Genomic DNA, 16,192 nt, shown 5'->3' on the forward strand with positions numbered 1-16,192 from the left:
AAATGAATGAAGGAAATGGAAAACCTTTAACTGTGCACATATGCATCCGCTTCCATCTCCTCAAACTAAGGGCATATGGAGCAGTTCTAGCTTATATCGCCACTGTTCCTGTCATTCTTTTTCCTTTTCTTCTACCCTTTGTCGCCCAAGTACTTTTTATCTTCTCCATGTCTTTCCCCCAATACATATTTTGTGAGTCGATTTGCAGTTTTAAACGTTGGAATCGCCTTATTCAGGTGACGTTTGCAAGGGTAGTCTTCTAATCCTTCCACCCGGCGCAGCAGGTGTTCCACTGTTTTTTCTTGAAGAAAAAAAAACCACATGGCTTCACTTAATATTCGTATTCTTAATGGCTCACTAATTTTTCATCATAGTGGACGGGTCGAAAATAAATGACAAGAATGTTACTTATCTTGAATTATATTCGTGTTCGATCAAGTCGCCACGTGTAGCTGGTTAGTGTACGCACCGTGGCAAGACTGACAATCAATCAATGAAATAATTGTAGTCGAATATGGCCATTCGTCCTTTTGCGATTGGTTAATGTCAGCACCGTTGGCTTCTTAATTTATCGTCGGGAGGGATAAAGAGTCACGCTCCTATCCGCTTTAATGCATGTCATCTCGCGTGAGGAATTATTAACCACTTGACGAAACCCAGTCCAGCGTGCAAGCATGGGTCTTGGGCTTTTGTTTGTGTGCGTCTGTCACTACAGGCTAGCATGCCTGGGCGATTCAAAGAAAAGAAAAAGCCGGGCTAGTACGGAACTTTTTCTGAAACGCCATAAACGTACTATAAAGAAAATTTATAACCTAATTCTGTGTAATCCACACTTCTAATTAGAGCCAAATTTTTCCAATTTTAAAATTTTCCTAATTGACACAAATTTTGAATAAATTATTTTTGTGTACGTGGCGTACTTTAAGATCCGCAAAAAGATCAGTTTAAACTCAAACTGTTTTCGCGGCGGCATACTATATTTCCCATTGCTGATGACGTTTTCAAACGCATTCCGCTTCACATTGTGACTCCTAGATCTTTAGCTCTGCCACCTGTCCTTAGCCTCAATCTGGCGAATAAAGCTCTAAAGGAGTCGCGGTACTAATTCAACTCCCATAGTAAACATATGGAAACACCATCATATTCAAAATTCAATAACTTAACATTTCTGTGTGCTGATGATCAGACTTATATTTCTCCATGCATAAATATCTTTGGTGCAAGCTTCTGTGTGCAGAACACCATATGACCCGCGGCATTTGTTCAATCTACATGTTTTTCTGTTCTGTTTTTGATTCTGCACCAAATGAATCAGGTGCTACTTTCATTATTGAGTACTCCTAAGTCAAGCCTGTAAAAATACTAAAATAGCATCAATAGAATTTTGTCTATATTTTTTAAAATTTTAATTTCATTATTAACCAATTATGGACCACCAAACCCGTATATACTCTATTATTTGTTCACCCTTGTTCTAGACTGGTTCACAGTTCTTCCGTATAATTAGTACCGTGTGTCCTAAATAGGGTCTTGAGGGCCTGTTGTGTAGGTGCCGGTATTACAGCGGTAGCTTGTAACCTAAATGGTACCGCACCTCCTATTGATGCTTCTCTCTCCATTTCTAGCTCGCTCTGTTCGCTCGATTCACTATGGCAAGACTGTCAGTCAGTCACTCACTCACTCATGGATTTTAGTCGTGTAGAACCAGTTTGTCATGTGCGACGCTTTAATGCCTGCACGGCAGGCTTTTCAGTTTCTCGTCGAGTAGTAAGCAAGTGCTGCCTCTGAACACTTTAATGTACTCAAAGCCTGCTACTTAACTGATCGTCAGGCGGGAATGGAGCCACATACCTGACGACACCCCGGTTACGTGCAAGCACGTACCTCAGGGATTAGACTTTTACGTCAAGTGAGAAGAAAGTCACGCACTCGACACTGTCTGTGTTGCATTCCGCTCGATATGCATGCCTGGACGCGAAAAAGGACGAAGAGGATGGCTGGAGTCCCCTAGTGCCAAAGGAACTTCTGAAACGTCAAAGATTACCGATAGTCAGATTCTGCACCGTTATCTCAAGTGGGCTGTTCCCTACTACCAATCGTGTGTAAAACACATATTGTAATTAATATCGAACTATTCAGTTAAATATTCCGACACTGCTATTTTAGAATTGAGTATAGAGAGTACATACATTTTCCGAAAATACGATGACAAATATCACGTGGTCCCACGAGGTCCCTGAGATATTAAACGGCAATGGTTTCCTGGTCGATATCTCGTCTGTATTGGTCATCTAAGCTTGAATATCTTTTGTTTTTCGATGTAGAAGTTTATCTTAGCAGACAGCACTGGATTCCAAGAACTCGTGTAGTAGCTATGGGACAGAAGTAGTAAATTTTTTATTTATTCATCTTGTTTTTGACAGGGGATGACCTTTAATAACTTTTTACACTTTAATTTCTCCTTAAAACGATTGTCGAGTATTTTGGATGAATGGAAAGTCTAGGTATTCTGTTCCAAACGAGTTTCAAGTCTCTAAGACATTTAGTGGAAGCATGGGATGGTCACTCCGATCTTAATACCACTCTTTTAATATCTTCTTTTCTGAGATGAGTGCCGAAGCTTTTATCAGATAATCTTCAAACTTTTATTTTGATTAATCATCAGATATTGACAGTGTTGAACTTAACTAGGATGACAGAATTTACGACCATAAAACAAGAGACTATAAATCTTGGTCCTGTTCTGTCCATCGCGATATCTTGTATGTGTTTTTCTATTCTTCTTCTGCACTTGGTATCTGACTGCCTTAATTTCTGTTATGGACGGTAAACGTCACCCTCTTCGACTATGTCCATTTCTTCGTGTTCCATGTTTTGTTTTAATAGTCTATGATTACTTCTCTTAAACTATTGAATTCTAGAGTATTGTCAAAGTCAGCATACAAGATCATGTTCACAATTTTTTCCAGAGCAAGTTCAAACTGAGTTAATCATGGAGTTGGTCTGATATTATAGGGTGGAAATGTTTCTCGTCGCTGCCATGGTCTGGAGAGAAATCAAATCCCCCAAAGCATTGTCATGCATTATCTTCTTACTAAATTCAGTAGTTACCATTGCTTCCTAATTGTCCCTTGGCTTCAGATATAGTCAAGTAAGATTTCAAGTAATTTTATGGGAAATTCAGTGACTTATGAAACTGGGAATATTGACAACATTGAAAGAACCGACCGATTGGATTTTTAATATGGTATGAAGAGCAACAAGAAAATAAGGACGTAAACCAGAATCTTGAAATAAATTTCATTTTTTTTTAAACTGAAGAGACAAATACCCGATTCCAGCAATAGAAGATGTTTTGACATGAACATAGAAAGAATAGTTACTATAATTGATGCACAAAAAGAAAAGTAAATAAAGAAAAAATGGGTTTGGGCATGTTATAATCAGATGAGGAATCTTGCAAACTCACCACATGGAATGCCATGGGGACGGTGAGGACAGACAAAATTTCCATTTAGTATATCACCAGTGCTGGTAGAATCCCAGAGTACGCATGCATTTTTGGAAGGGTTCCAAGGCGGAAAGTATTCATGATGGTGTTCTATTTTGGGGAATTGATGAAGATGCTGTTATTGCTAGCAAAGAGAGAAAGCTTAGATAATTGTTTAAATGGTGTTGCAAAAAGAACATGAAATCGAACAAAAAAGATATGATGAAATGAGGCAGAGAGACGCCACGCCCCCTGGACACGTGCTTAGGTCGAGACACTCCGAGAAACGTCTACTCCAGCGGATACGCACCAGCTGTTAGGTACTATGTATATGAACTGTATGCAGAACTAGGGCTAAGGATGTCAGAAGTATAACACCCTCTGGAGCAGTTGAATAGGGTGGACACTGGTTTGTATTGGGATCAAATTCATGACAAATGCTTGCAAGAAATTGAAGAAAAATTGAATCAGCACAGTGCTGAATTAACTTGACCATAACAAAGACACTATTCTTCAGTACGATGTTTACAACAAGAGAGCACCCAGTTCCTGTAATACCTCACGTGTACTCACAGGAACTGAGGTAAATTATGCACAAATCAACAGAGAAGCTACTAGTGATATAATCTGGAATGTAAAGGTTTGAGAACTACATCTACGAGAGACTAGTAGGCTTCGAAAGTGATGGCAAAGCACTTGAATTACCTGCAAGAAAACTGTAGCTAACGCGCTGCAAAGACTGCTCTTAAAGCTGAAGAAATGTGACTTCATTGTGGTCTACAAACAATATACACGTAGTTGATAATTTGAGTAGTGCATATTTGCCCCGCAGCTAGAAAGTTTGGGATAGTGACATTTGTTTAAGATTGATGCTTGCTCATTCACGGAGAAAGCATTGGAGCATACGAACATGGTTTTGTACTTACCAGTTTCAAGGAATAACCGAGATTCACAGAGAAAAAAAAAACAGGTTTAAAGTTTTAAGACAGTTGACAAAGACCATTTAGAGAGGATGCTCGGTAGAGAAAAGACACCTAAACAAGAAATACAGTACTAATTTCCGTTCCGAGAGGAACTGACATTAATTACAAAATGGGTTAAGTTTCAAAAGTGACCATGTAGTAGTTCCAGATACATGGAAAGGTTGGATAATGGAAAAACTGCACTCCAGTCACATAATAATTATACAAGACTGTGTGATAAGCTATGTATTGCCCAACGTGATCCAAGAAATAGAAAACTGTATTGCTAACGTTGAAACATGCAATACATATTTTTCTCAGCAGCATTAGGAGCAACTCAAAAGTCACGATGTAAATGCTGCTTCGAGGCAAAGTCAGGCGTAGATCAGTGTGAACTTGACAACCAAGAATATTTAGTCCAAGTGGACTACTATTCCCATGTTTTTTGAAGTTAAATTAAAACAAACGTTATAATAAGACAGTAAAAGAAGTGTTGCCAAAAGTGAAAGCTGACATTGCCAGGTATGGAAAACATGAGGTATTACTATCTGACAAAATACCTCAGTTCTGAAGAAATGATTCGTGCAGAATTTGCTCTCCGAGTTCAAACACAAATCAGGTCGCTGTGATTCCTTGCACTCTTCATATGGATTTAATACGATTTTCTTATTTTAAAGAAAGAGAATAGGTTAAATTTGTGTTTGGAGTGGAGAGTTTAAACTTAATGTGTACATGTTCTGTCTTCTATGTTGAATTTGCCCCATTAAGACAATACAGTATGATTGATTGTAAGCTTTGACAAGACCTTGTAACAAGTCGATTTATTTAAAAGTATGTTGATATAAAAAAGATTTATACATATGTTGTTCAAATTTCTTTGAAAATATTCGACAACACTGGTTTTTGTTTTAGGATTTTCAGTGGTGAAAGAAAAGGAATATGTTGTTTCTTAACTTCTTTTTTGAAAGTATGGTTGAAGAAATTGGTGACTTGGTGTGTTTGCCTTCGCAGTTTGTTTCAAGACGATTTTTTAAAGCTAGCACTAACTCTGAACTTGTTTGAGAGGTCATAGGAACTTCCCAAGTTTTGAAAACACATCATCGACACAAACAATATTCGTAATCTAGATTGTACGAAGCTAAATGAGAGACATCTGCTCGGTTTCCAATTGACGACATATTCTGGCTGTTTTGGTTCGACTTCTTGATAAGTTACGTCAGTTGGATATGCGTAACATTTACGTCGATTGTTATTGTGACCACTGTCCTACATATTGCAGACGTAATCTTTTAATTTTGTTAGTTTTGGCTACAGGATGTAATTTTCGAAATCCTCTGTTGAGTCTGTAACCAGCTGCATGGGCATGATAATAGTATGTGTGTGATTTGGATTTTTTAATGTAACTTTAAAACATTTTCAGTCATATCGCTACGATGTCTGCATTGTGGCACTGCCTGCTTATAGTGGTGTCTAGCACTTAGGACATCATGCCGCAGACATGTAGCATGATGTCCCACCCAGTCACATTATCCTGACACCGGGCCGACCAGTCCTAACACTAACCTCTTAATGCTGAGCGCCAAAAGTACAAAGGTCTTTGGTATGACTCGGCCAGGGATCGAACCACGACCTCCCGCATCCGAGGCGGTCGCTCTAACCACTAAGCCACCGGTGCGGTGATGATAATAGCAACTGCTGATCAAAAGTGTATCGATGTTAACCAACTTGGATGGAAGTTGATACGGACCATGGCTTATTGGAGTAAGGCTTATTCGGACCGAAAGACAGGCTGATTTGGACAACATTACTGGCTGATTCTGATCATGTGAAATATTGTTAAGTTTTGTCTTAGATTTAAATGTAACATTTACGGATGTTACAAGTATGATCTTTTGCATTTATTCCCAGGTAAGTTGAGCAGTTTATTTTGCATTGCCAATTTAATAGTGAACTATTTCAAAGCAGCTCATTCGGCTTTGTGGGAAATTTGCATAGTTCGCAGTATTTCATTGAGACATAATACAATTACTAACACTAAAAAATAAATCACGAGAACTGATCTAAACAGATCATTATATATTAGTCTGAGTACGGTATGTTTTTTTTAGATTTATGTTGATTATACATTTATCCTATATATTGCACTATTTACTAACAGTGCTAAATAAACTTCTGTGCTAAAAATGAAACTGGGTTACTGTCAGATTCCTGATTTAATTGAATATAATATCTGACGTCCATATTCTGCTATCTTGCAGACATCATATTAATTATAATAAAGAAAATGGTGGTGCTATCTCTTTAGAAAGATGAAATGTATTGTAATAATCATTGGTTAAATCATCGTAGGTATAAATTATTTCTTTTCTCGGAATTCATTTACTTTTATGCAACAGAATAACAATAACAAAAAATCGTGAAAAGCCTATGCAATAAATGTTTGTTCGTCTGTGTGTGCTAGTCTGGAGTGCTTTTGTTACATTTATACAGAATTAATCTTTATATTGAATATTCTGCTTTGTATATGTAGGAAATGAAACGTGCATGCTAAAAATTGAACGTGGGACTCTGTGGCGGTGCGATGGGGTTATTGCCCCCAAGACGCCAGTCGAAGGGTGCGCCTTCGAGAGATTTAATTTGATTTTGCGACTAAAAGTTTCATAATGCTTCACCTTCTCCTTAGTGTACGTACCGCGTTCAATTTTTCATAAAATGTTTTGGGTGTGATGCGGAGTAGGAATGAATATTTGCAACTGACATAAGAACAGTACCTTCGGACGCCTCTAACCCTCATGCTTATGTATTCCGCTAATCTTGTGGGTTTCGCAATCATTCTGATAAAGATACCGTAATGAAATTGGTGGTGTTATCAATATTGAAAGATGAAATGTTCTACTAATGTTGTGTACTGAACCTTGGGTTATTTGTTTCTCTCCAAAATTCATAATGTAGACTTTAATTTTATTCAAAAATTACTAACATTGAATTGATTAGTACCACTGATGAATAAACAGTTTCAAAAACGTTTTCAAAGAATAACTTTATGAGGTTTTTCTAAATTAAGCATTGAAAGGGTTGGGGTTTTTTTTGGAGGGGTGGTTGGGTCAGTGGGTTAACAAATCTAAATGCGATAGATCATACCAATTTTGTTCTGATTTGCGTGAAAGTAAGAACTAAAGTGAAAGATGAAAATAAACATCTTACATTCTCTTACTATATTAGCGAAAAGAGTAATCCAAGCTGGGTCAATGTCGAGAACATGACCTTCAGTTTCTGTTCTGCTATAGAGTCTTACATTTTCAAAGCAAAATTTGTGATAAACGTTAGGACTTTCACCTAAAATTCTTACCGAAACCTGATAAACTAAGGCAACCTACTTTATATACTCACTTATAAGTCGAGTCCAACTGCCAGCTGCACAGACCCAGATCTTCAGTAGAATAATGTGCTGGCAGATCTGGATCTGTGCAGATTGTTAGGACTAATCAGTAGAACAAACAACATGGACCCTGATGTGCCAGCATATTATAATTCAGCAGAACAGAGTATTTGTTTGAATTAGAATCAGCTTAGAAATTACTATGTATGGTATTTCTCGTATTATAAATAGCATACATGGGGTAAAATTTTAATACACAAGGGTTTGAATAGCAATCTAACACACGAACGTTCAAATCAAAAGTAAATATTTAACACATTATGGTTCAAATAAAAATTGAACACACTAGAATTTAAATCAAAATGTAACACACTAGGGTTTAAGTAAATATTTAGCACACTAGGGTTCAAATGAAAATTGAATACAAGATTCAAATCAAAATTTAACACACAAGAGTTAGAATCAAAATAATCACACTAGGTTCCAATTGTAATTTGACACTAGTGTTAAATTCAGTGAGAATTCTAGGTTCAGATTAAAATGAACACACTAGGGTTCAAAATAAAAACAACACACTAGTGTTCAACTCAAAACTGAACAGGGGCCCAGATCAGAACTTCATTCACACGGGTTCAAATTACAATTTGATCAACATGGGTTCAAGTCAAAATTTAACACACTGGGGTTCAAATCTAAATTGAACACACTAAGGTTCAAATAAAAACTGAACACACTAGTATTCCAATAAAATTGTACACTAGGTTTCAGTTCAAATTTAACACACATTAATACACTAGGTTCAAATTACAATATAACACTAGGTTCAGACCGAATTTAGCACACTAGGGTTCAGATATAAAGTTAACACACAATACAAATTGAATACACAGGGTTCCAATCAAATTTTAAGACAAAAGGGTTAAAATCAAAGTTGAACACACTAGAGTTCAAATCAAAATTGAACACACTAGAGTTCAAATCAAAATTGAACACTTGCATTGAAATCAAAATTGAACACACTAGGATTCAAACCATATTTAATAAAATAGGGATCAAATCAAAATTGTACACTATGGTTCAAGCCAAATGTAACACACTGATTGAACTCACATGAATACTCTAGGGTTCAAATCAAACTTTATCACACTGGAGTTAAAATCAAAAGTTAATGCTATGGATCAAATCAAAACTAAACACTGGGGTTCAAATCAAAATTGAACACACAAGGGTTAAAATCAAAATTAAAATCACTAGGGTTCAAGTCAAAATTGAACACACTAATATAATACACTATTTGATTTAACACCCTTTGACACAATAGGATCACAATTTAACACTAAGTTCAAATCAAAATTGAACACAGAGTGGTTCAAATCAAAATTGAACACAGAGTGGTTCAAATCAAAATTAAACAAATGGGTTCAAATCTAAATCTAACACTAGGGTTCAAATCAAAATTGAACACACTAGGGATCAAATCACAATCTGACGCTAGGGTTCAAATCAAAATTGAACACACAAGGGTTCAAATCAAAATTGAACACACAAGGGTTCAAATCAAAATTAAACACACAAGGGTTCAAATCAAAATTGAACACAAGGATTTAAATCAAAATTGAACACACAAGGGCTCAAATCACAATCTAACACTAGGGTTCAAATCAAAATTGAACACACAAGGGTTTAAATCAAAATTGAACACTAGGGCTCAAATCACAATCTAACACTAGGGTTCAAATCAAAATTGAACACAAGGGTTTAAATCAAAATTGAACATACAATGGCTCAAATCAAAATTGAACACACAAGGGTTCAAATCAAAATTAAACACACAAGGGTTCAAATAAAAATTGAACACAAGGGTTTAAATCAAAATTGAACACACAAGGGCTCAAATCAAAATTGAACACACAAGGGTTCAAATCAAAATTAAACACACAAGGGTTCAAATCAAAATTGAACACACAAGGGTTCAAGTAAAAATTGAACATAAGGGTTCAAATCATGCTTAGTATCTGCACTTTTGAAATTCACATTGTTCTTCTCTTTAATTATTTCAGATTTTTGCAGAACTCCTACATCTGAAAGATGTCTGACAAACAGTTGCCACAATCCACACAAGGACCCATTGATGACCTTGGTAGTTCACTACACAGTGGTTCATATCATGTGTCATCTCCCAACTATGCTGACCATACATCTCCGGCACCTGTTGGTTACCTTAGTAATGCACCACAGCATGGCTCATTCCAGGTGCCACATTATTATTATGGTTACCATCCACCTCCAGCACCTGTTGGCTATCTTAGTAATATGCAACATGGTGGATTATTCCAGACACAACCTCACAACTATGGTTACCATATACCTCCAGCACAAATGTACCCCATCCCTGGTAATAGTTATTATCCTGATTTAAGACCACCATTAAGTGTGAACTATGCAGTTCCACCATGGGCAAATCAACCACCTTCTCATCAATACCTGCATCCAGGAGGTGCTTGGGCAGTGTCAAATTTTGTAACTCGCAATGATGAATTAACACCCCAGAATTCAGGTCGTCAGACAGATTCACCCAGGACTCAATCTACAACCTTATCTGATCCAGAGGAAACCAACATGGAGCAAGTACCAGCCAAGCAGGATGTCACTGAAGGTGTGTATGACTCATTCCAAGGTATTTGTCTTGCCAATGAATGACAAGACAAATATATCACTTTTATATTAGTGACAATGGTGTCATCATTGAAGTTAATTTATATGATCCAAACTTATTTGTATGATCCAAGCTTATTTATATTTATATGATCAAAAAAAATTATATTTATATGATCCAAATATATTTATATGATCCAAGCTTATTTTTATGATCCAAGCATATTTATATGATCCAAACATATTTATATGATCCAAGCTTATTTATATTTATATGATCGAAAAAAATTATATTTATATGATCCAAATTTATTTATATGATCTAAACTTATTTATATTTGTATTATCCAAGCATACTTATATGATCCAAACTTATTTATATTTATATGATCCAAACTTATTTATATGATCCAAGCTTATTTTTATGATCCAAGCATATTTATATGATCCAAACATATTTATATGATCCAAGCTTATTTATATTTATATGATCGAAAAAAATTATATTTATATGATCCAAATTTATTTATATGATCTAAACTTATTTATATTTGTATTATCCAAGCATACTTATATGATCCAAACTTATTTATATTTATATGATCCAAACTTATTTATATGATCCAAGCTTATTTTTATGATCCAAGCATATTTATATGATCCAAGCTTATTTATATGATCCAAACTTATTTTTATGATCCAAGCATATTTATATGATCCAAGCTTATTTATATGATCCAAACTTATTGATATGATCCAAACTTATACATTTCCTATGGTACTGACAGAGATATATTCCCTGATTCGGGAAACATTTAATAGAATTTCAATGTTTTTAAATATGATATACAGTAATTGCCATTGAATTGCAAAAGTCATAGGACATTGTATATAATGATCATTGAAATTAGTTACATGTATCCAAGTGTATCCAACTTAAATACTCTAAAGTGATCCTTTACATGCCATTTATATTAACTGTCAATCAGGAATATTCATTTATTATTTTCAACATTTTGTTTTTTTGTCTTTTTATTGCTTATTGATCATGAACCAATTTTCATACACAAATGTAAACTTTTTGTAGTGCTGTATAGCTCCACATTGCCCTTAAAAATCAATCAATCAATCAATCAATCAATTCTTTTCTTCATCTTAATAGTTTAAATTATTACTTTGAAGTATAAAATGGTACATACTTTAATGCTCCAATTCTTTTGACTTACCATATATGGTACATACAACAGAACCTAGATCATCAAAACTTGTCAAGGAGAAAGAACATTTTACATCTCTGTCAAAGGGCATTATGTTAGTAGAGATTAAATTTGTATAAATTAAAACCATCTTAGTGACATAGACTAGATTAAAAGTTTACAATAGTTTGGATGATCAAGGGTGAGATACTATTAAAGATGCACTGTATGTTCAGACCTGATCTCAGAGTGAGAAGAAAACTACATAGGTTTGTAAAAATGTAATAATTGTTATCCGTGTCTTCTTCAAGTACATACTATCTTTACAGTCTCAACAATTTATCAGTGATGTCCCTGTTCATGTACTTGACCTTACCATATACTTTTAACACATCCTTGAATGTAAATTATGGAAAATAAAAAAGACTTGTCCATAAAACTAAACCATCATGCTCCTTAAATTGTAAGAATACAATGCTGAGATTTGTGTTTATTTTCCACATATCATTGCCACAATGATTTCTCTGCTAACAACAAAGGAATTTTGTTGTACTTAGACACTTGTTGATATGATAATTAACTGAATAGAACTGGATTTAATTTACAAGTTGTCTCCCCTTCACTGTCATGTGTAGATTGTACTTGATTAGATCCACTAATTATTCAATGCATAATAAATAAATTTATCATACTTAATCCTCTGGCACGGACTCATAAAAGGTATATTCACTCAAGAAATATTTTCTAAAGGCCAGTGTGAAATTTCTTCCAAATGCAGATATGCATACATTGGCATTTATATATGTATATATTGGTATTAGGTGGAAAGTTTGAACTGAATTCTAGATATTAAAATGCATTTTATGAGTAAGTGGAATGGGATTAAGGATGAAAAATTTACTTAAAATGCATTAGATATTCAGATTTACTTAACTAAGTACATTGTACAATGAGTAGTTAGGGAAGGAACACCTACAATTTAATTCAATTCAAATGACTATCCTGTATCAACATGCCCTGATTTATGATATGTAGAGAGTGAGACATGAATCTAGTCTTATTATGCCATAACAAGTCATTTTTGAGGCAATACATTTGGAAAAAAATTTAAATATGCATGGCAATGAAGCATAGTGGCACAACCAAAGGAAATAAACACTGTATCAGAAATAGTATGTTAAAACTTGCACATAAAAATTAATGTAGTGTACAATTGTTATATTGCAGAAATTATTACTTGACACATATCTGTATTTTCAGATGTTATCCTGTCAAGAGAGATTGAAGTGAGGGGGATACCTGATAATGCCACAGAAGAAATGATGTTGAACTTTTTTGAAAATGAGAGAAAAGGAGGAGGTCCTGTGGCTGATATTAAGTACAGTAAACCAAACCACACTGCCATTGTGATATTTGAATCACCAGAAAGTAAGTTTTTGTCGGTTTGTCAGAAAACCAGTCAAATTGTTTGGTTTTAGTCCACCTTTTCATAATAAAACCCTATGTCTGGCATTCATCTTTCTTTGTCTATCTTAGAGCACCTGTTCATAATGTGACCCTATGTCTGGAATGCATCTTTCTTTGTCCATCTTAGAGTACTTGTTCATAATATGACCCTATGTCTGGCATGCATCTTTGTCTATCTTAGAGCATCTGTTCATAATATGAATATGTGTCTGGCATGCATCTTTCTCTGTCCATCTTAGAGCACCTGTTCATAATATGACCCTATGTCTGGCATTCATCTTTGTCTATCTTAGAGCACATGTTCATAATATGACCCTGTGTTTGGCATGCATCTTTCTTTGTTCATCTTAATTAGAGCACCTGTTCATAATATGACCCTATGTCTGGCATGCATCTTTGTCCATCTTAGAGCACCTGTTCATAATATGACCCTATGTCTGGCATTCATCTTTCTTTGTCTATCTTAGAGCACATGTTCATAATATGACCCTGTGTTTGGCATGCATCTTTCTTTGTTCATCTTAATTAGAGCACCTCTTTGTAATATGACCCTATGTCTGTCATGGATCTTTCTTTGTCTATCTTAGAGCACCTATTCATAATATGACCCTATGTCTGGAATGCATCTTTCTTTGTCCATCTTAGAGTACTTGTTCATAATATGACCCTATGTCTGGCATGCATCTTTGTCTATCTTAGAGCATCTGTTCATAATATGAACATGTGTCTGGCATGCATCTTTCTCTGTCCATCTTAGAGCACCTGTTCATAATATGACCCTATGTCTGGCATTCATCTTTGTCTATCTTAGAGCACATGTTCATAATATGACCCTGTGTTTGGCATGCATCTTTCTTTGTCCATCTTAGAGTACTTGTTCATAACATAACCCTATGTCTGGCATGCATCTTTGTCTATCTTAGAGCATCTGTTCATAATATAAACATGTGTCTGGCATGCATCTTTCTCTGTCCATCTTAGAGCACCTGTTCATAATATGACCCTATGTCTGGCATTCATCTTTGTCTATCTTAGAGCACATGTTTATAATATGACCCTGTGTTTGGCATGCATCTTTCTTTGTTCATCTTAATTAGAGCACCTGTTCATAATATGACCCTATGTCTGGCATTCATCTTTCTTTGTCTATCTTAGAGCACCTCTTCATAATATGACCCTATGTCTGGCATGGATCTTTCTTTGTCTATCTTAGAGCACCTATTCATAATATGACCCTATGTCTGGAATGCATCTTTCTTTGTCCATCTTAGAGTGCTTGTTCATAATATGACCCTATGTCTGGCATGCATCTTTGTCCATCTTAGAGCACCTGTTTATAATATGACCCTATGTCTGAAATTCATCTTTCTTTGTCCATCTTAGAGCACCTGTTCATAATATGACCCTATGACTGAAATTCATTTTTCTTTGTCTATCTTAGAGCACCTGTTTATAATATGACCCTTCTAAAAATTGAAACACATTTGATTGTCAAAATTTGTCATTTGAACATATACAAGTGATGCAAATCTGCAATCACAAATGTTCACTGAAAATGGTATTAAAGAAAAAGAAACTGCACATTGTTTTATAAAACTGATTCTTGAAATATGGCAGGGTTCTAGAAAATTGCTCTTCAAAATTTGTACAACTTTTGCTTACCCTCCATTTTAATAATGATACCAATAACATATCAATCATTGCAACCATTACCTATGCATAAAAGAACTTTAGCATGATATATTAAAACTTCATCACCCATTTAAATATTTGAAAGTTAGGTGTACTAATCTGCCATTAATTTGGGAAATAATACTAAGAATAAACAACATTTAAATGGCATCCTCAACATAACTTCTCCAATTTGTCAGTGAACATCCTGGCCTCATGACCTTTCAAGTTTGTACCAATGATTTGGTCCCTCATCGACTGGATGCTATAGCTATCAATAGGAAAATACTTTAAAAAGAGGTCACAAAAATTTCCAAATTAATTTTTAAGAAATTGGATGATTATCATCTTCATCATGGTCATTTGTCAATTTTCTGATCTAGATTACCTGTCCAATACATATAATATTTCATGATCTAGATTACCTGTCCAATATGTATCATATTTAGTGATTTAGATTACCTGACCAAGACATATCATATTTGATGATTTAGATTACCTGTCCAATACATATTATATTTGACAATCTAGATTACCTGTCCAATATGTGTCATATTTGACAATCTAGATTACCTGTCCAATATGTGTCATATTTGACAATCTAGATTATCTGTCCAATATGTATCATATTTGGTGATCTAGATTACTGTCCAATACATGTCATATTTGACAATCTAGATTACCTGTCCAATATGTGTCATATTTGACAATCTAGATTATCTGTCCAATATGTATCATATTTGGTGATCTAGATTACTGTCCAAGATATATCATATTTGGCTTTTAAAACAACATCATCAATAGACAAGCAAAATGTCATATCATAACTGTGTCAAGTTCAAAACACATGTATCAAAATTAGGTTTTTAATCCTATGTGTAAAAATATTATTGGTACATCATTGCCAATTTATATTTCAGTGATATCAGAATTTTAATATAATTTATACATTGTACACATTAAATCTACATTGTACTGGTCATCAAATCTTTCTATATTTGTTTATTCCATTCATCTTTCAGGTTTTATTACATTGGCCTGAAACTAGATTCTTTACATAGAAGATAAAATTGACATTTTATATTATGAAGTAGTTATGATTGCACTGCCTTTATTCAGGAGGAATTAAAGTTAGCATAACCCATGAACTCTCTAGTACTCAAGAAACAAGACTTCATACTTTGTTCACATACTGTTGCATCTGATAGTTCATAAAGTTTCTTACTGCCCCATTAGTCAGCTGCGGAAGTTTGCTAATTAATGGTTTTTAAGGCTCCAGGTGCTCCCAGATTCTTTGTCATCCCCTAGAAGGGTTCCTGATGTACAATGTTTGAAGCTTCAGGGTCTAACCACATTACTGATAAGTCTATGA

At 34.8% G+C, this 16,192-nt stretch overlaps 1 protein-coding gene across 1 annotated transcript in view; it reads left to right on the forward strand.

The window, feature by feature from the left end:
• The window catches only part of LOC149795462 (uncharacterized), a 30,767-nt gene extending 14,905 nt beyond the window's left edge, over positions 1-15,862 (forward strand). The window contains exons 2-4 of the mRNA XM_089963803.1: positions 9,892-10,508; positions 12,943-13,110; positions 15,843-15,862. Coding sequence (XP_089819929.1) covers positions 9,920-10,508; positions 12,943-13,110; positions 15,843-15,862 — 777 coding nt within the window. The 5' untranslated portion in view covers positions 9,892-9,919. The remainder of the gene's footprint in view (positions 1-9,891; positions 10,509-12,942; positions 13,111-15,842) is intronic.
• Positions 15,863-16,192: the final 330 nt, after the last annotated feature.

Source organism: Sinohyriopsis cumingii, chromosome 7, assembly GCF_028554795.1.
Source record: "Sinohyriopsis cumingii isolate HCF-2022 chromosome 7, ASM2855479v2, whole genome shotgun sequence".
Taxonomy (NCBI): Eukaryota; Metazoa; Mollusca; class Bivalvia; order Unionida; family Unionidae; genus Sinohyriopsis; species Sinohyriopsis cumingii.